The sequence below is a fragment of the Culex quinquefasciatus genome, chromosome 2, assembly GCF_015732765.1.
Source record: "Culex quinquefasciatus strain JHB chromosome 2, VPISU_Cqui_1.0_pri_paternal, whole genome shotgun sequence".
NCBI lineage: Eukaryota > Metazoa > Arthropoda > Insecta > Diptera > Culicidae > Culex > Culex quinquefasciatus.
The window spans coordinates 48,099,684-48,121,259 of NC_051862.1; the positions used below are offsets into that span (position 1 = coordinate 48,099,684).

Below are 21,576 nucleotides of genomic sequence, written 5' to 3' on the forward strand. Positions count from 1 at the left end.
CAAATTGCCTGTATAAATGGATACAGATTTTGAGAAACAAACGCAGATATTTTTGTGTCTATCTTAATGCAGGCATTTCAGAAGCGATTTTTGAATTTTAAAACAATAAAATTTTTAACATTTGTAAAATTTTAATCTAATCTAATCTAATCAGACCCTAGCGCAGCCAATCTTTCGAAGGGATCCTGGAGAGTGCCTTAGGTTAGATGACGCCTAGCACTCTTCTTGTCATTTATTAACATTTGTAGTGCGCCATTGCATTAGAATGCATTGAAACATCACAAGCGCTAAACCGGCCAGGCCTACTGCGTAAAGCCGTATCTCAGAGATGACTCGTAATTGGGTTGAGTTTGAGCACGGAGTGTTCGAACAACAACACAATTCTGAATCGACAGGGGAGGAAGAAGCGTGGGGACACACCACCATACGCTCCGAGATTTGGTTATATTCGTTGGGAGCACCATGCTAAGAAGGTTTGGTACTCCGGAACCCTCTGGGATGGGACATTGTATTTCCACGAATGCCCTGGACTCTATGTGCCGTGGTTATAGCGCCACAACTCACTCTCTGTAACAGTATTCCTAATTCCAGTCCACGCTCACCAAGTCGTTATGGCCTAGTGGTTAGCATTTTTGCTTACCAATCCAAAGGACGGGGGATCGAACCCCGCCTCGAGCGACTTTGATTTTTCGTTCATCATTTCAATTTTCTATGTTCTAAACTTTCTCGTTGGGAGCAGATGGGCATCGAACCCAGAACCATTCGCTTACAAAGCGAACACCGTAACTAGTCAGCCACGGCCGCTCCATTTTTAACATTTGTAAAATTTTAACCCATTTTTTTAATGTGGTAAAAATAATTTAAAAAGGGTTTAAAAAATTCAAATAATCTTAAAGAAGGATTTAAGATTTTAAGAATTTAAGAATTTAAGAATTTAAGAATTTAAGAATTTAAGAATTTAAGAATTTAAGAATTTAAGAATTTAAGAATTTAAGAATTTAATAATTTAAGAATTTAAGAATTTAAGAATTTAAGAATTTAAGAATTTAAGAATTTAAGAATTTAAGAATTTAAGAATTTAAGAATTTAAGAATTTAAGAATTTAAGAATTTAAGAATTTAAGAATTTAAGAATTTAAGAATTTAAGAATTTAAGAATTTAAGAATTTAAGAATTTAAGAATTTAAGAATTTAAGAATTTAAGAATTTAAGAATTTAAGAATTTAAGAATTTAAGAATTTAAGAATTTAAGAATTTAAGAATTTAAGAATTTAAGAATTTAAGAATTTAAGAATTTAAGAATTTAAGAATTTAAGAATTTAAGAATTTAAGAATTTAAAAATTTTAGAAATTAATTTGTCAAACTAACGCGACTCTAGAACCCAGGTAACTCAAGCCGAATTCTAAACGGAATCTAATTAGAGTCGTATACAAATTCCGTTTCGAACGCAACATCCGGTTCCGTGTTTGAACCGGTTGTTGCGTTTGAAACGGAATTTGTGTACGATTCTAATTAGATTCCGTTTCATCATAATTCGGATTGATTCTTGGATTGATTTGACTGGGAAATATCTATAAAATGATTTGTTTACAGCTATTTCGAATGTCTGCAGTACCCACATCGTCACCCTGTGCTGTCATCCCATCTGTCATCTCGAAAAGAACAAGAGTCAGGTTTGACTGCGTGTGTGTGTGTTCGTGCGTGAAAAAGTAATTTTTGCTTCTCCTCTTCGTGGGCAGCCATCGCCGTGTTTCGCGAGTGAAAAATCACCCCTTTCTCGGTGAAAACCCGCGCTCCGGTAGTCCGTTCCGTTCGCAACCGGTGCCCGCGCGTGTCCGTGACCGTTTGCAGCCACGATGGCCCGGTTCCGGGGCCAGCAAGTGCCCTTGCGGGTGGTGTTTTAAACTGCCCCCCATGCGAAAATAGCCAGAAGAAAAAATAACCCTCCTGCAGTCATCATCATCATCATCAGTGAAATCGTCATCGAAGGGGGAGCAGCAGCAGGAATATCCCGTTTGTTTTGGAACCCGTGGGAGAGGAGGGTTGGTTGTGTTCTCTGGCGAGGGGAACCGGAAGTAGCCGCAATAGGAGCGCTGGAAGCGGGATCCTTACGTCGCACTCTTGACTTTCGGCCCCGCAGTTGGCAGTAAAAGTTACAAAGGTAACGACGGAGGAAAAGGTGTTGGTGCTACGCCCCTCCCGAAAAAGTGTTGTTTTGCTTTTGTTGCCTAATGCAAATCATTGCGCCTACTGCGACGACGACGGCACACGTACCGAGACAAACACACATACGCAAGTACTTCGGACTGATTTGCGGTCAAGGGTTCTTGTTGACGATTTTTTTTGCACTCAGGTTCAATTTTCGTTTTGCGTAAGATGACGATATTATTGTCGAAGGCAGCAGGTTCGCGAACGACAGATGTTTTTTGGGTGATGAAGATTTATGTGTGTTATTTTTGAGAGGAGGTGGTCGGCCATGGATGAGTAGTTGAACTACCCGTTTACGACTTCCCTTTTCTAGCGCGCGGTTGCTAAACAATTCGGCTGCGTTGGAAGAACAACTTGTTTGTTCTAAAAGGGAGAGGCCAATTTTATTGATTTAATTGACTGTAGGTTTATCTGATGTTGACTGTTTTTGGTTGCTTAACACTCCCAAACTCCCGTTCTACGCATAGGGGAAAGTGGGGCAAGGGGAACAATCGCTCGTACGATCGTTATTCTTACAATTTACAATATTTCCAAATTGAGAAAATGTTACAGCAGGCCAAGGGTGCATGATACTGATGATAATCGTCGGTTTACACACCTAGGCGAGGAACATCCCGAAAGGAACCCAACTACATCCGTAGTGCTGTTTGGACAAAACATCATGGCTCTGGTTCCTTGCAAGTGTCCTATTTTCTTACCTCCACGTTGGCTAGGTTTAGTCATCATGATGACAAGGTGTAACCTAGCTGGTGGCCTGTGGAAACGACTCGTAAACCTTTGACCAGCGAGGGTCAGAGTAGAGACGGCTAAAAGAAAGGGGCGCGACAATGTGGGAAAGGGAAGTAATTTGTGATTGCAGACGGTATTGTTTTGATTCGCAGTATGTTGAGTCAACTGCTGTGGATGTACCTGAGCATCGCAAAACGGGGTTTCTCTTCTTTCCATTTCAGCTATCAGCTATCTTCTGTTTATTTTGTTTTCACTGATTTTCTAAAACGGCTTCTGTTTACTATCCTCCATTTAATTTCGATTTTACTTATTTGATTCTCTTATTTCTCAACGCTTTTCCACTCTATTTTACCAATTGATGTTGCTGTAAAAACTGTCTGCTTTCCCTTAATTTGGCAGCGATGTCAATTTTGTTTATCATGTGCCTTTTCTTTATTTATCTATTTGAATAATTTCTCATCTTCCTGTAAATTGCCCTCAATACAATCTAAGCTTGTTTGTTACCTCTTTTTATTAACTATTGTTAATTTCTATATCTACTTCAGAAATTACTATCTTCCTTTTACTACATAGTATATTTCCTTCACTGTCCATTGTTTTGAAACTTCACCTTTTCGTAAGCAAGTGAGGTTCGAGCCCTTACTCAATTTATGGAATGATTAAAGGATTAACACAAATATTACTACTGTACTTTTGAAAACTTTTCTAAAATGCTTAGGACCAAAATATTGTAACACAACACCGCGACAAAAGAAATAGCAACAGATAAACACAACTCAACAATAGGGGAGATTTCAGGAGAAAACAATACACACTAAATAACAATTAGTTTTTGAATTCAAACTAAAAATAAAACAGTTTTTGCTTTAATGAAAATTGATAGGCACACTATAAATGGTTAGGCGCTTATACTTACATCAAACCCTACGTAATGTACCACCCCCGGCCGAGTTAAAATGCGTAACCGGAAAAGAAGGTGTGCATGCCTGGCACGAACACTCAAAGCGTGTTCTAGCGTGCTGCTCGTACTGACTCAGAGCAAGGGTGAGATGTAGGTGTAAGAGCAGTGCGTGTTCGTCGGGAACCTGGTGCATAAGATCGGTCAAAGCCCGTTCTTACACTGAAAATTGCGAATTGCGAAATTGCGAATTGCGAATTGAGAAAATGTTACAAGCAATGTAATTAGTTAATTCGACTACCATATAACTGCCAAAATAACGTAAATGCCACGGGACACAAGATTAAATAGTATTTTTTTTTAATCTTTTGTTTTCTAATAACATTTGGAAAACCCAAAATATGACTTAGGGTTCGTTTTTAAGTTCATTTTATCAAAATGCAATTTTTAACTAGATCAGAAGTGTTCCAAACAATGATTTGCACCTATTATAAAGTCTGATTTATCTTTTGGTTATTTTTGTTGAGAGCTTTTCAAAAATCTTGTTCAGGTGGAGCAAGTGTAGTGCTGCGAAAACATATTTTATTGGGAATTAAATATAATATTACTGATAAAACTTGTTAAAATTAATTGTTCATACAAAATATAGTTATAGTCCAGACTCGATTATCCGAAGTGAAATTTTGCCAAGGCCTTCGATTAATCGAGTCTGGACTGTACTATGAAAATTTACAACAGCCCAGACTCTATTATCCGAAGGCCTCGGAAATATTCACTTCGGATAATCGAAAATTCAGATAATCGAATAAGAAAAACATTTTTTTTCGTTGCCTAATTTTTGATTGTAAAGCTTAAGTTTACCCCTAAACTACGCTAAAGTGATTTTAAATTTTTAAATTCAAAAATGGCGACCAATATGATTTAACATTGAAAAAAAGCATTTTAATATTTAATAGGCAATCAACTATTCAAATTTGACTAAAATTTGTTCGTAGAACTCGAGTCTGATGTTTAAAACAAGAAAAAAAACGAAAACATACAAACCTTCGGATAATCGAATTATAGATAATCGAAACTTCGGACTGTATTTTTATCATTTATGTAATTTATTTTTTCGTACAAAAGTTCAAAATATTAGTTAAATATTATTATTTGTAGAATTTTTTTAAAGGTTCTATACTGCCCATGATAGCATAAATGTCTCATATGCATTTTATCGTTTTTGAGTTAATGATGCAGTTTGGTTCAAAATCGTGTGCTCTTTTAGAAAAACCTATAACTTGCCTATAACTTACAGTACTTTGTTCTAGAAATCAGGAGGAAAACCAGTTTTTTTCACGAAAACTTAACACAGCCTTATGTGTGGGACAAACTTCAAATGCGTTTTTCTCAGCTTGCGGTTTTTGCATATGGGACATTAATGCAAACATGGGCAGTATAAACATATAAAAGCCAAAAGCACAAACCCAAAAAAAAAAAATTGAAGAATACAAATGTTTAAAAAAGAAACAACAATTTGGAATTGAGAAACCAAAAAAAAGTCAAATCACAGATTAAAAAATATGAGAGATTCAAAAATAAAATAAAATTCATGCATAAATCTGAAACTTCATAATTCCCTGGAGATGGAGCCACACGTTGCCGTCGTTTCAGGGCTATTTGCAAAGATGGTTTCCGATGTTGGTATATATCACACATTGATTTTTTTTATTTGCATCTCAATATTCTTGTTTGTAAAATCTGCTTTGAACAGGTTTTAATCTTTTTGATACGTCGTTAGCTTAGGTAGAAATTCATTAAGCACAGCAACGCTTACACAAAACAGTAAGAGAGGCCTCTTCTAGGCATTGTGATTTTTTTCGTTTTTTCAAAGTGGGTGTTAGGTTAGGATTTGGTATTTTGATAACTTAGTTTTGTTGCAAGGCACTCAGAATAGTTAGTATTTTTTTGTAACTTTAGGTTGTTTAATAGTTCCAGACTCCTTCTGTGTGTAAGTGAGTTAAGTAATGCTTTCAGAATCTCTGATTTCAATTTATGTGGTATGCTAACCATTCGGAATAGTCAAAAAAATCCATAGAGTCTCGATCAATCAGTAATGAAATGATATCGGACAAAATTCGTTAATCTGTTGAACTAACGGTTTTCGGATTATGGTTGTATCGACCATTGTTGCGAATCGAGGATCTATTGGAGTTTTGACGATCAAATAGAGCCTAACATTTCAAAGGGACACATGGTTTTTGTGAACAGGGATGCATCTCTCTCACTCAAATGACAGTTTACATAATGTATGATAGGGATACACTCTTGTTTGCAGAGCTTCTCTGCCGCTCTAATCGTGTCCGTCCCATATGTAAAAACAGCAAGCCGAGAAAAACGCGTGTCAAAGTTGTCCCGCCCATAAGGCTACGTGTTAGAATTTCACGAAAAAGTGGATTTTCTCCGGCTTTCTAGAACAAAGCACTACATTTTATTGGTTTTTCTGATAGTTTACATGATTTCGAATCAAACTGCATCATTACTTCAAAATTCACGAAATTACATATGGGACGGACTAGCTTCGAGCGGCAGTTCTGTGCCCTAATGAAATGGAAGGCACGAAATCCGTAATAACAGTTCAATGGAGCGCGTCTGCATTTGTGGACAGACAGTCTATCCCTTTCGCTCAAGTGACAGTTCACGTCAAGTAAGAGGGGGATAGACTGAACTGTTACTACGGAAATAGTCGTCTTAACAACGAGTGTTCAACTTGTAAAGTATGAACTGTTCAGTTATGTTTATTGGGTTAAAAACAAGGTAAAGGAATGTTTGGCATTTGGGAGTTTGAGATTCAAGTTTCTTTCAGAAAGTTTAGTTTAGGTTGTTGATAAATGTTTGTTTTCCGTAAATAATAGATTGGACTTTAATCAATGGTTAAACTGGTCGAAGTGTACTATTTCATTTGCACATCTGCTTCTAGTTGTAATGTACGATAAGACTACTGACAGACGCGACAGGACGGGGCCCAGAAAAAATGCATCAAGATTTATATTCCATAGACAAGTTAGTTTTCATCTTTCGGTTTCCAGTTTTTTTTTTTAAATTTCCTTTAAATTTGAAATACATCATAGGTGTCCTTTGTATTAATCTCCGATTATTTACATTTTCTCATTTAATTAACTAATAATTCAATTTCTTCCGGGCCTTTTTACTTTGAATCATAATTTTAGATTTCCTTTATTCAGTGTTAAACTTAGATTAACGTAACTGCTTAAGTCATCCAAGTTCTTACTACTCACACCTACACTAATTTTCTTTCACCTTCCCCCTCCTGATCCTCTATATCTTCCGGTGGTGTTCATTTGGTATGCAATACTAGTTCGGCCACTACCCTATTTTCCACAAGAAACCGGACTTGGACTGACTTGAGGCCGCGTCCCCCACCTTGCTCCGTAAAACGAAAACGAATAAATCTGAAGCTTCATAATTTAAATAAGACTGGTACAAATTTTATTTAAAGTTGTTGTCTCAGGGGGGCAAAACATTTTTTTCGATCAACTACAAAATTTCAAAGAAAATTTAATTGGAATCAGCTAAGTTCTCTACAAAACCGATCTTTTTTCTTCAATTTTATTTTTTGTATTTTTTAATCCGACTGAAACTTTTTTGGTGCCTTCGGTATGCCCAAAGAAGCCATTTTGCATCATTAGTTTGTCCATATAATTTTCCATACAAATTTGGCAGCTGTCCATACAAAAATGATGTATGAAAATTCAAAAATCAGTATCTTTTGAAGGAATTTTTTGATCGATTTGGTGTCTTCGGCAAAGTTGTAGGAATGGATAAGGACTACAACCCACCATTTTCTAGCGTCGATATCTCTGCAACTAATGGTCCGATTTTCAATGTTAAAATATGAAACATTCGTAAAATTTTCCGATCTTTCCGAAAAAAATATTTTCATTTTTTTAAATCAAGACTAACATTTCAAAAAGGCGTAATATTGAATGATCGGAAAATTTCACGAATGTTTCTTAACATTAACTTCGGGCCTTGACATAAAACATCCTACTTGACAGCTCGGGACCATAGTTGATCACCTGAGAAAATGTTGTCCATTTTTTTCTTGCGTTTTATTAAAAAAAGTGATCAGAAATGGTTTTTAATCGCGCTAAAAAAAACACGTTTTGTACCATTTTTCATAAATTTCATTTAGGGCTTTAGTAGGACCCTATTACAGTATTGGAACATCATAATGTTACGCTTACGTCGCTTAGCAGAATTTTGTAAGAGGTTGGGAGAGAGGGGGTAATATGAACCCCCTAATGTGGAAAAATTTGAAATTTGGTTTATTGGACCTTTAAAAAAAAAACGTTACTTAATCCACCCTCAGGTGGTTGGTGCCTTCCTCACATTTAATGGGTAATGCTATCCAAAAAAGACACAAAAGGGCGGACTTTTCAGTGTTCTATCAACTTGACTTATTATTCATACCATCAGATTGGGTAGTCAGATCTTCATAATTCAGGGCACTAATCTGCCGTTCTACGCATAATTGTCCCATGTTCAAAAAAGTGCAACTGAGAAAAACGCGATTGAAATTTTTCGATCGATTTCTATGTTTCTACGCATGATTGTCCCGTGGGTTCCTATTCGCCCTATGTGTCCCTAATCGCCCCAGTTAGCAGGTTATCACCCTTATTTGTGATTATCTTGCTATACAACTGGTAAACAAGACATAATGCTTAGTAAAACTGATGATTCCGTGTAAGAAAATACTTGGTGGGACAATTATCCGTAGAAGTTCAACGATGGGACAAACAGACTTGGTGTTGTTTTTAATGAGTTTGCGAACAAAGTACCAGATTTTATGTGTTTTTCTTAAAGTACACATAAAACTAAACTTAAACATGTCATAAAGTCAAAATCGTCCAAAATTGACATGGGACAATTATGCGTAGAACGGCAGTAATGTGCTTATAACTTTTGATAGGGTTGTCAGATTTTCAATATTTTGAACTCGTTGGAAAGGCCTTTGAACGACAGATCGCATGATAGATCCGAACAACGTTTTCATCAAAATATCTGAGATCCGGCTTCAGAAAAATGCATGAGTTACACTTAAGTGCTAATAACTTTTTATAGGGTTGTCAGATCTTCAATGTTTTGGTCGCGTTGGAAAGGTCTTTTAAATGCCTTTCTAAAAATGTATAACAGACCACCCTTTTTACTATATTCCGAACTTTAGTCATAATCGTTTTTTAGCATAACTTTTGAAGTACTTAACTAAACTGCATAATATTTAATAGCGACTAATGGGACCCCAAGACGGATGTATGAGGTCAAAACGGGCAAAATCGGTTCAGCCAATGTCGAGATAATCGAGTGACAATTTTTTGATCAACACTCCCACCACACACACAGACATTTGCTCATAATTTGATTCTGAGTCGATAGGTATACATGAAGTTGGGTCTAAGAGGTCTAATTGGGAATTTCATTTTTCGAGTGATTTTATAGCCTTTCCTCAGTAATGTGAGGAAGGCAAAAACTCTAGATTTTTGATTCATTTCAAACAACCATGCGGGGCAATATGTACCACAGCATTTGGGAAAAATGCACTACAACAACAGGGAAAAAGCACCACAACAATGGGGCCAAATGCACCGGGTTAAATCAGTTTTCACTAGTCAACACTAGATGGCATCGCTGTTTTTCCAAAGGTGCTTCACAGCGGTGCATTTTGGCCAAACCTCGCTTTTTGCAGAAAATTTAATGAAAAATGCTTTTTTTTATGTTTTTGAACTCATCTATCTATAAAATAATGAAGATTATGACAAAAACTATATACTTCAACATTTCCAATATTATTAAATACTTTTTATATTGTCCAAAAAGCATAATGAAAGTTCAATAGAGGATTTGCAGCAAAGCTAAAAGACACATGTCGCCACCTATGAACAAATAGCGTGAACCTATGATTTTTTGAAAAAAAAAAGTTTTTTCCTTCATAATCAACATTTTTATAAAACTTATGCAGGATTCGGTTGAGAAAAAATATTTCCAACAATTTGGTGTATAACTTTCCAATATTTGTTTGATTTTTCTATGAGAAAACTGTATATTTAGAAAAAGATAGTAATTTGGACTATTTGGCAAGAAAGTCTGTCAAAAATCAATGAAAATTGTTGTATATACGTTACCACATCTGTTATCAACTATATAACTGTTTATTTCATTTATATATACGGGGAAACTCGTTTTTTCGTGTTCCAAAACATGTTTTTTAAAGAAAAAGTTTACAAATTTTTGCGCGCCCAAAAATTGATGTTCATTATTTTGAAGCAAAAAATTTTTCTCGTCTTTTGCAACCTGTTTCATTAAGATTGATGCAGGGAATCATGAGAAATAAGCGATTTTGTTCTTCAATTCAGCAGAAAGGAATACGATTTTTGGCAAGTAACCTCATTTTGGCGCCACCTACATTTGGAACACAGTCGCGCTGCAAAACCTCAATGAAAATGTGCATTTTACCCCAGGGGTGCATGTTACCCCTTCTCCCCCTACAGTAGTTTGTAATCTTGTTTTTCTACAAATACAAAAAAGCAAAGGAATCCACTTTAACGACCCCCGGGTCTTTTGTGGTCTATATTGCAAGTTTGCCACGAGGCCCTCTACAAATACAATGAAAATGATATTAGTTGCTGTATATGATAAGAGAGGAAAAATATCGCAGAATGTTGTAATTTTTCCGATTTCTGTACACAAGAATTTGGTAAACTTTTCAGAGATTCGATGTGATAATAATCTCTATTTTTCAAATTTATTCTAGATGATTTTTGCTATAAATCCACGCTATCAGTTAAGAATGTATGATAATAGGAATATTTTTTTTTTCTGATTATTCAGAAAATAAGGAAAGGCACCTGTTTTTTTTAAATAAATGTTTTGATGAAATAGAAACAAAAAATATCTCAGTTTCAGCATAAACTAGATTTGATGTTCAATTTTACCAAAGGGCGCATGTCGATTCGTTGAACTTGGTGCGATCTTAATGACAACATACCTTATACAAGATTTCCACTTTTGTCTATTGAGGTTTTGCAGCGCGACTGTGTTTCAAATGTAGGTGGCGCCAAGATGAGGTTACTTGCCTAAAATCGTATGCCTTTCTGCCGATTAAAGAACAAAATCGCGTATTTCTCATGATCCCCTGCATCAATCTTCATGAAACTGGTTGCAAAAGACGAGAAAATTTTTTTGCTTTAAAATAATGAACATCAACTTTTGGCGCGCAAAAATGTGTGACCTTTTTCTTTAAAAACATGTTTTGGATCACGAAAAAATGAGTTTCCCTGTATATTTCAAGGAAATAACCAGTTATATAGTTGATAACAGATGTGTTAACGTATATTCAACAATTTGTATTGATTTTTGACAGACTTTCTTGCCAAATAATCCAAATTACTATCTTTTTCTAAATTTACAGTTTTCTCATGGAAAAATCAAACAAATATTGGAAAGTTATACACCAAATTGTTGGAAATAATTTTTCTCATCCGAATCCGGCATAAGTTTTATAAAAATGTTGATTAGGAAGGAAAAAACACATTTTTTCTAAAAATCATAGGTTTACGCTATTTGTTCATAGGTGGCGACACGCGTCTTTTAGCTTTGCTGCAAATTCTCTATACCATGCTATCAAAGTTCGACTTCAACTTCAACGCCAACACGTGTGACTTCTCATCTCATGTGCAATCATTACGTTGCGTTCGGCGGTTGGCCCCGTTTGCTTCCATTCATGTTTCGCATTTGTTTTGCTTCATTTGCCCGGCATGCACAACCGCATTACAACGTTTTCTTTCTTTCCCTCCCTCCCTCTTCCACTTGCAGATAGATACCGTGTGGGGTTGGGCCTCTGCCCCGCTGCGCCTAGCGGCCAACAGGATGGGCGACGTACTAATCTCCGATCGTCCGCCGTCCCCGGCGAGGTTTGTTCCTTCAACTGCCCTGCCTAGTTCATTCTACTAATAGATCGGTGTTCATTTGCAGACTTTCGCACACCTCGGAGAAGCACCCGCGCGTGACGCTGACCGAGCTGAACGTGCTGCGGCGGCACCGCGAGCTGTGCGACGTCGTCATCAACGTGAGCGGCCGCAAGATCTTCGCCCACCGGGTCATTCTGTCGGCGTGCAGCCCGTACTTCCGGGCCATGTTTACCGGGGAGTTGGAGGAGTCGCGCCAAACGGAGGTCACCATCCGGGACATTGACGAGAACGCGATGGAGCTGTTGATTGATTTTTGCTACACTTCGCACATTGTGGTGGAGGAGTCGAACGTGCAGACGTTGCTTCCGGCGGCCTGTTTGCTGCAGCTGGCCGAGATTCAGGACATTTGCTGCGAGTTTTTGAAGCGTCAGCTCGATCCGACCAATTGTTTGGGCATTCGGGCGTTTGCCGATACGCACTCGTGCCGGGAGCTGTTGCGGATCGCGGACAAGTTTACCCAGCACAACTTCCAGGAGGTGATGGAGAGTGAGGAGTTTTTGCTGCTTCCGGTGGGTCAGCTGGTGGACATTATCTGCAGTGACGAGCTGAACGTGCGCTCGGAGGAGCAGGTCTTCAACGCGGTGATGGCGTGGCTCAAGTATAACGTGGCCGAGCGGCGCCAACACCTGGCCCAGGTTCTACAGCACGTGCGAATGCCACTGCTCAGTCCAAAGTTCCTCGTCGGTACGGTTGGGTCGGATTTGCTGGTGCGATCGGACGAGGCTTGTCGCGACCTGGTCGACGAGGCCAAGAACTATCTGTTGCTTCCACAGGAGAGACCGCTGATGCAGGGTCCGAGAACACGTCCGCGAAAGCCAACGCGCCGCGGTGAGGTTCTGTTTGCCGTTGGCGGTTGGTGCTCGGGAGATGCCATTGCTTCCGTTGAGCGGTTCGATCCGGAGACGGCCGACTGGAAGATGGTCGCGCCAATGAGTAAGCGGCGCTGTGGCGTCGGGGTGGCCGTGCTGAATGACCTGCTGTACGCCGTGGGTGGCCACGACGGGCAGAGTTATCTGAACAGCATCGAACGGTACGATCCGCAAACGAACCAGTGGAGTTGCGATGTCGCTCCGACGACGAGCTGCCGGACGAGTGTTGGCGTGGCCGTACTCGACGGATTCCTGTACGCCGTTGGCGGTCAAGACGGCGTCCAGTGTCTCAACCACGTGGAACGGTACGACCCCAAGGAGAACAAGTGGTCCAAGGTTGCGCCGATGACGACGCGTCGGTTAGGGGTGGCCGTGGCCGTGCTCGGAGGCTATCTGTACGCGATCGGTGGCAGCGATGGGCAGTGCCCGCTGAACACTGTGGAGCGATACGACCCGCGCCAGAACAAGTGGTGCGCCGTCAGTCCGATGTCGACGCGCCGGAAGCACCTGGGCTGTGCGGTGTTCAACAACTTTATCTACGCCGTTGGCGGTCGGGACGACTGTATGGAGCTGTCGTCGGCTGAGCGGTACAACCCACACACCAACTCGTGGAGCCCGATCGTGGCGATGACGTCGCGGAGGAGTGGGGTGAGTTTGATTTTTTCATAGGGTTTGGGGGTAATGCTTGTATCTTTGATAGGTTAGTGATTTTCCACAGCTGATGCAAGTCAGATCAATTTCGACTTGCCAACGATTCGGATGCATATAAACAGTTTTTCTCTACAACTAAACTGTTCTTTAGCAGCCTAGCAACGGTTCTAACAATTGACAACGAGGAGAACAAAAAAAAAATCTCGGATAAGTTCTCGAAGCTCTCAACGCTCAAGCAGTCATCAAGATGATCGATCCGGACCTCAAGAACGTGATTTTACGTCTGACGGACCTGCTAGTCAAGCAGCAGGAGACCTTCAAAAGGATGCAGATTCCGGAAAATCCGGCTGGAGGCGCAGAACTGATCGTCGAGTAGCTGAATCGAGTCCGCGGAATCAAAGAGTTCCTGTACGATCTGGATGCCGGGGTCTTCTTCGATGGCTAATACAGGAGGTTCAGGGACGATTTCGCCCCGGACGGCAAAGACCTCGACGACCCCGCTCGAGTGAGGTTGCGTCTACGGGAGCTTAGCACATCTGTCCACGGAAAAATACACAGGCAGAGACCGTCGCGAAGCTCAAGAAGCTTTTCGGCTAGCAGAAAACCGTTTTCCACTCGGACCACTACCTAGTGGGTGCAAGCATGCACTCAAAACTGTCGATGACGTACCACCGACGACGGAGCCGGCTGCAGGAAACGTCTGTGGCTCATCACTACTTGCAGCAGCTGGAAGCGAGCCTGCCCACGGAGGAGGACCTCGGAGATGGAAAGCAATGCTGGTTCGAAGAATAGTGCTAGCGGCTACTCGACGAGAAGAAAGCCGCTTCTGCGGTGAAGCTGCCAGCTGGAAGACCGCGATCGCGCCGAAATGGAGCAGCTGTTCCGGCAGAACGAGACGCGAAAGTTCTACGAGAAGGTTAACCGGTCCCGCAAAGGCTATGCGCCGCAAGCCAACCCTTGTCGGAACGCCGAAGGAAACCTCAATGGCGATGTAGCGCTTCGAAGCTCAACTTGGACCGCCCGGTGCTGACCAACAGCTCCCGACACCTGATCTGGAGACGGTGAAGAAGTAAATCAGGCAGCTGAAGAACAACAGAGTCGGCGACAAAGATCGGTAACCCGGTGAGCTCTCCAAATATGGAGGACAGCGAAGGCGATCCACTTGGTGATTTCTAAGATCTGGGGGGAGGCGAAACTACCAGAAGAATGGATGGATGGTGTCGTGTGTCCTATCTACAAAAAGGGTGATAAGCTGGACTGCAGCAACTACCGCGGTATCACGCATATCAATGTGGTTTGTCAAATCTTCTCCAAGATCCTCTGCCGTCAGCTGTCACCCCATGCAAGGAGGTTCATTAGGCCTTACCAAGCAGGCTTCACTGGAGCGCGTGCTACCACGGACCAAATATTTTGTCTCCGACAAATCCGAGAGAAATGTCGTGGGTACAACGTGCCCAATCATCACATCTTCATCGATTTACGGTACGATACAGTCGTCCGCGAGCAGCTATGGCAGATTATGCGTGCGAACGGTTTCACGGACGAACTGACTCGGCTGATCAAGACTACCTTGGATGGCGTGATGTGTCACGTACGTGTTTCGGGAGAATCAGCGGAACCGTTTGGATCACACCGAGGGTTGCGGCAAGGTGATGGCTTATCATGTGAGCTGTTCAATATCTTTTTTGAGGGCATCATTCGAAGGGCGGGCGATCGAAACGAGTGGCACGATTTTGAACAAGTCCAACCAGTTACTTGCTTTTGCCGATGACATCGACATTGTGGCAAAAAACCTGGAGACGGTGAAGGATGTCTACACCCGACTGAAGGTACAAGCATGGCGTGTAGGACTTGGCATGAATACGACGGAAGACGAAGTACATGAGCGGATCGAAGGACGTTGGCACCCCAAGTCACACACCTCTAACTGTGGATGATGATGAGTTGGAGGAGGTGAGCGAGTTCGTTTACTTGGGATCGCTGGTAACCGCCGACAACGACATCAGCAAAGAGATCCGGACTCGTATTTTTGTTGGGAATCGTGCCTGCTTCGGATTACGGAAAACCCTCACGTAGGATCGAGTGCAACGCCGTACGAAGCTGACGATGTACAAAACACTGATTAGACCGGTAGTCCTCTATGGTTACCTGGAGACCTGGACGATGCGGCAGAAGGACAAATGTGCCCTTGGAGTTTTCGAACGAATGGTGCGTGTAGCGACGACGCATGAACCACGAGCTGCACGCGTTTCTCACACGCGTCAACCACAAGCAAAGCGAGCAGTTCAGCCGTCGGCATGGAGCCGTCAAGCGTGTGTTCAAGTTCAAGCGCGATAACCTGGTCTACGCCGAGTACCGTCAACACCAAATCCTGGATTCTCGGCCGCGTCGTCGAACGGAAAGGCTCCATCAACTACATGGGAGATCCTGATCGAAGAAGCTCGATCGTTGCTGCACCAGGAAGAATCTGAAGCATCCATCGAGATCGACATTCCTGTCCCTGGTAGTTCCGTACCACCGGCCCTGTCGGAAACAGAAAATCCATTGGAAGGTGGATCTGGCACAAACCCTCTTCCCCCTTCCGATCAGCGTTGATAAGGGAGTGCTTTGTGTATCGGTACAAAAGCTCACGTTCTTGCAAATTTAAGAGATCTTTTTTACATGATTCAAATAAGACATAATTTAAACGTTTTTTTTCCTTCTTTCTCCTAAAACCAGGTCGGTCTCGCCGTCGTCAACGGGCAGCTGTACGCGGTCGGCGGCTTCGACGGCACGGCGTACCTCAAGACGATCGAGGTGTACGACCCGGAGACGAACCAGTGGCGGCTGTGCGGGTGTATGAATTACCGCCGGCTGGGCGGGGGCGTCGGCGTCATGCGTGCGCCCCAAACCGAGAACTACATGTGGTAAATAATTTGCTTCTTCTTCTTTTTTTGCCTGTCCTTTTTGTTTGTTATGATTATTTTTTGTTGCGCTTTGCTAGTAACTTTTCTATTTATTTGGGACGTTTCGAGCTGCTTTGCACCTTTTTTTGGTTTTGCTTTTTACAACTGCTTTTGCAAATCATATTGTTTTTTTTTGTGCCAGCTCACTCGGTTCATCTCGATCCGTACGAACGATTTACGAACTGTTTCGAACGATTTTTGCTATGTTATTTTTCAAAAGAATAATAAAAAAAAATCATCAACGCCAGCGGTTTTTCGCGTCGTAACTCATTTTGTATTTTTTTTACATTTTTAGGATACGAAAAGATTCTGTTGTTTAACATTCATACACACGCGACTAGAAATTGCAAAAAAAAAACAAAAACATCTAACAGTGCGCGCCGACACTTTCTCACACCCCCCACTACACTCACCGGCCCCGGCAGAGATTGATTGGCGTCGCGTCAATCGCGTGCGAATCATGCTGAGAAAGAGAGGATAATCAAAAGCACACACACTCACACATTTACACACAGCAAACAAAAGATCGCGCGCGCGGGAGAGTTGAGAGAGGAGGAGGCTTTCCTACAGAAATGATCAAATTAAGAGAGAGTAAAAACGCCAAACGAGGAAAGTACTGCACACCTGCACCACGCGCTAGATGTTTAGAGCATAAAATAACGCTAATTTAGTTCGTTTTAAAAACATTAAAGTCATTCGAGTAACTCTCGCTACCAACATCGTCATCATCCTCATCACCACACGTGCTAAAACCTAAGTGTCGTTTCGTTCCATTGAGTGTGTGTTCATCACCGGAGAGCAAGAGGAGGACGAAGAAATCCCTCGAACTTTTTAATTTTTTTTATATATCAATGTGTAAAAGTTTTATAGTATCGATTCTTTTTCGATCTCATCCCGCTTTCTACCGCAAATTGTGTTTTTCTTTATAATTTTTTATTATTTTCATAAAAGTTTTTCTTTTCGAATTTCTGAACTCTCCTAGAAATCCCAAAAGATCATCGTTATCGATTAAATTTTGCGAATACTAATTGTGTAATTTTAAAAATTAAAACTCGAGCGAGCGAGAAACTCTAAAAGGTTACAAGTGAATAAAGAAAAACAAAAGTCCTTTAAATTGAATTCTCTATATATGTGATTAATGTTAATCAGGGTTACGAACGATAGAACCGAAATCAATTGGCGTGATTTTCGACGAAAATCACCGTCGCGACATAAAAAAACAGAAAGAAACCTGACAAAGAGCTAGAAAAAACTCTTTCATCTAGAAACTAAGAAAGGCTTGAATTTAATTCATTTCGGTCGTGCAAAGCAAACTTTTTTTTTGTTTTTCGTAATTTTGCAATCAGCTGCAGCAGCGCAGCGCGTCGGAAAACTAAAATTTTAACGCTTAACATCAGTCGGTTAAGATTACGAAAACGGACGCCCTTTTTCCCCATTCCCCGAGCCTTGACAATGTCACGTTTGAAACATTGTTTCGTAGGGAGAAGGGAGAAATGCTTGAAAGCTATTGAAATACACACTATGATATTAGGGTTTAGTTCTTTTTTTAATATTTTTTTTTTCTATCTCGTAAGACCTGAACTATTTACTATTGACTAAATTATTACTAAAGGAATAAAACTGTTGAATAAAGATAAAAACAAATGTAGGTATTAAGAGATTAAACAGTAGATTTTCGTGTCGACTTTTTTTCTAGAAATTTGAAAGAAACATTCCTACCCTTCCTGTTGCAAAATTTAAGTGTATTTAAAAATAACACCAAGCTACAATTTTTCATTGTTTTTGAATGTGTTTTTCTTATTGACAAACAGGTTTGTAATAATATCAAAGCCTTCCGAGAGAAGGAAAAACTCACCGGTGAGAGTGCGTGGTCGAGGAGAAGAGGACAAATGATAGAAAGAGACAGAGCCCTTTGCTGGGAATCACTTGCCTATGATATTTTGGAAACAAGTTTTGGCTGAAATATTTCAGGAATATATTCAATTATTTTTTTAATTCCTGAAATATTTCATCCAAAACTTGTTTCTTCTTTTACAACCACTAGATCATTTTGTACAATTTTGGGCCCTTCTAGAAAATTGTAGAGCTTGTCAAAATAAACATTTTTATTCTTGAAAAATGAATTTTGGTCAATTCTATTAAAAGCTATGGGCAAAAAACGATTTAAAAATGCTCATTTTCAAATTGAGATTAAATAAGTTAAACAAAAAAGATCTCCGAGATATTTTCAGCAAATGTACTCTAGAATTTGTACTTTCAGATGCTCCTAAGAGTGAGGTCAAACTCCACCACCTTTTCGAGTTATTCAGATTTCAAAATGGCGTCTTTTTCGTCGTATTTTGGCTATAGAGCAGTTCTCTACGGAATCGGTATTTTTTCTTTAATTTTAATTTTTGTATTTTTTAATCCGGCTGAAACTTTTTTGGTGCCTTCGGTATGCCCAAAGAAGCCATTTTGCATCATTAGTTTGTCCATATAATTTTCCATACAAATTTGGCAGCTGTCCATACAAAAATGATATGTGAAAATTCAAAATTCAGTATCTTTTGATGGAATTTTCTGATCTATTTGGTGTCTTTGGCAAAGTTGTAGATATGGATACGGACTACACTGGAAAAAAATTAAGCACGGTAAAAAAAAATTTGGTGATTTTTAATTTAACTTTTTATCACTAAAACTTGATTTGCAAAAAAAAACACTATTTTTACTTTTTTTTTATTTTTTGATATGTTTTAGAGGACATCAAATGCCAACTTTTCAGAAATTTCCAGAATGGGCAAAAAATCTTTGACCGAGTTATAATTTTTTGAATCAATACAGATTTTTTTCAAAAAATCGAAATATTGGTCGCAAAAATTTTTCAACTGCATTTTTCGATGTAAAATCGAATTTGCAATCAAAAAGTACTTTAGTAAATTTTTGATAAAGTGCACCGTTCCAAGTTATAACCATTTTTAGGTAACTTTTTGAAAATAGTCGCAGTTTTTCATTTTTTAAAAATAGTGCACATGTTTGCCCACTATTGAAAAAAATATTTTTGAAAAGCTGAGAAAATTCTCTATATTTTGCTTTTTCGGACTTTGTTGATACGACCCTTAGTTGCTGAGATATTGCCATGTAAAGGTTTAAAAACAGGAAAATTAATGTTTTCTAAGTCCCACCCCAAAAAACACACCATTTTCTAATGTCGATATCTCAGCAACTATAGGTCCGATTTACAATGTTAAAACATGAAACATTCGAGAAATTTTCCGGTCTTTTCGGAAAAAATATTTTCAAAACATTTAAATCAAGACTAACATTTCAAATGGGCGTAATATTGAATGTTTGGCCCGATTGAAATGTTAGTCTTGATTTAAATTTTTTTAAAAATATTTTTTTCGAAAAGACCGGAAAATTTCACGAATGTTTCATGTTTTAACATTGTAAATCGGACCTATAGTTGCTGAGATATCGACATTAGAAAATGGTGGGTTGTTTGGGTGAGACTTAGAAAACATAAATTTTCCTGTTTTTTAACCTTTGCATGGCTATATCTCAGCAACTAAGGGTCGTATCAACAAAGTCCAAAAAAGCAAAATATAGAGAATTTTCTCAGCTTTTCAAAAACATTTTTTTCAGTAGTGGGCAAACATGGGCACTATTTTAAAAAAATGAAAATCTGCGGCTATTTTCAAAAAAGTTACCTAAAAATGGTTATAACTTGGAAACGGTGCACTTCATCAAAAATTTACTAAAGTACTTTTTGATTGCAAATTCGATTTTACATCGAAAAAATGCAGTTGAAAAATTTTTGCGACCAATATTTCGATTTTTTGAAAAAAATCAGTATTGATTCAAAAAGTCATAACTCGGTCAAAGATTTTTTGCCCATTCTGGAAATTTCTGAAAAGTTGGCATTTTATGTCCTCTAAAACATATCAAAAAATAAAAAAAAAAGTAAAAATAGTGTTTTTTTTGCAAATCAAGTTTTAGTGATAAAAAGTTAAATTAAAAATCACCAAATTTTTTTTACCGTGCTTAATTTTTTTCCAGTGTAGTCTGTATCCATATCTACAACTTTGCCGAAGACACCAAATCGATCAAAAAATTCCTTCAAAAGATACAGATTTTTGAATTTTCACATATCATTTTTGTATGGACAGCTGCCAAATTTGTATGGAAAATTATATGGACAAACTAATGATGCAAAATGGCTTCTTTGGGCATACCGAAGGCACCAAAAAAGTTTCAGCCGGATTAAAAAATACAAAAAAAAAATCGAATGACCGAAATCTCAGAGAATTGCTCTATAACTTTCGTTTAAAAGGTTCGATTTTCGCTCTCTTGGAATATAAATGTGTGTTTTGACGAGCTCTACAAATGTCTAGAAGACACCAACTCGCTACGACACAAGACTGAGTTGATAAAGGAGAATGGGCAAATTTGTATCGGAGCTGGTCCAAGGATGTACACGAACGGGACCAACTTTTTTCGAAAGATCTCGCCGAGACATGGAAAAAATTCTTCTGGACCAACTCTCTAAACCCCGGGGTTCAAAAGTTACAAGTTGTTGAAGTTTGAGCATTTTGGGTTAAAATGTACAAAAAATCGTATTTTTGCTATTTCTAAAATCATTCATAAAATCTCTGTTTCATTATGGATTTCGATTTTCTTGACTTCATTCGACGCGTATCAGCAAAAACTATGAGTTCTGATATGTCTTAGCATGATTGAAACATGATTTATCTTGTTTTTATCTGTTTGAACCGTTTGTGCAAGAGGCATCCCATAGAAACAAGTCGAAACTTCAAGGTTTTAAAACCGGATCCGACCCAGACTGCTTCAGTGAGTATGGAAGGCTTCAGTGCAATGTTGTAACAACTTATTGGGATGGTCTGAGTCATCCGAGAACTCCTTGGAGTTAAGACCGGTGAGTCTACCGCCGTAACAAGCAAGATGTCGGCAGTTTTTGACCACGGATCATACCCGCATGGCTTCAGTGAGTATGGTAGACTACTATGCTGATGAGTTGGAGTGTCCTGGGTTCTCCTAGGACTCCCAGGAGTTAAGATCTGTGGGTCTACTTCCGTAACAAGCAAAATGTCGACCGGTTTTGACAACGGAACATACCCGCATAGCTTCAGTGAGTGTGGTGGACTGCTTTCCTAATGTGTTAGGATGCCCTGGGTCATCCAAGGACTCCTTGGAGTTATTATCTGTGGAGCTACAGCCGTAACAAGCAAGGGGTCGACGATTTTTGACCCCGG

At 39.5% G+C, this 21,576-nt stretch overlaps 1 protein-coding gene across 2 annotated transcripts; it reads left to right on the plus strand.

The window, feature by feature from the left end:
- The first annotated feature begins 1,675 nt into the window (after positions 1-1,675).
- On the plus strand, positions 1,676-17,997 carry LOC6044283 (kelch-like protein diablo). 2 transcript variants are annotated; one of them, XM_038253265.1, is made up of 5 exons: positions 1,676-2,161; positions 11,708-11,805; positions 11,867-13,379; positions 16,101-16,288; positions 16,623-17,997. In XM_038253265.1, exons 2-5 carry the CDS (start codon positions 11,762-11,764, stop codon positions 16,645-16,647), a joined length of 1,770 nt encoding a protein of 589 aa, XP_038109193.1. In that variant the 5' UTR covers positions 1,676-2,161; positions 11,708-11,761; the 3' UTR covers positions 16,648-17,997. The 2 variants fall into 2 exon arrangements, with proteins under 2 accessions (XP_038109193.1, XP_038109194.1); XM_038253266.1 differs by having other exon boundaries at positions 17,310-17,997.
- Positions 17,998-21,576: the final 3,579 nt, after the last annotated feature.

Excerpts from the sequence above, each read along its gene's own strand:
- LOC6044283 (XM_038253265.1), top strand. The coding sequence starts at position 11,762 with ATGGGCGACGTACTAATCTCCGATCGTCCGCCGTCCCCGGCGAG. Across the intron at positions 11,806-11,866 it reads CGTCCGCCGTCCCCGGCGAG|ACTTTCGCACACCTCGGAGA; the intron begins GTTTGTTCCTTC and ends GTTCATTTGCAG. Across the intron at positions 16,289-16,622 it reads CAAACCGAGAACTACATGTG|GATACGAAAAGATTCTGTTG; the intron begins GTAAATAATTTG and ends TTACATTTTTAG.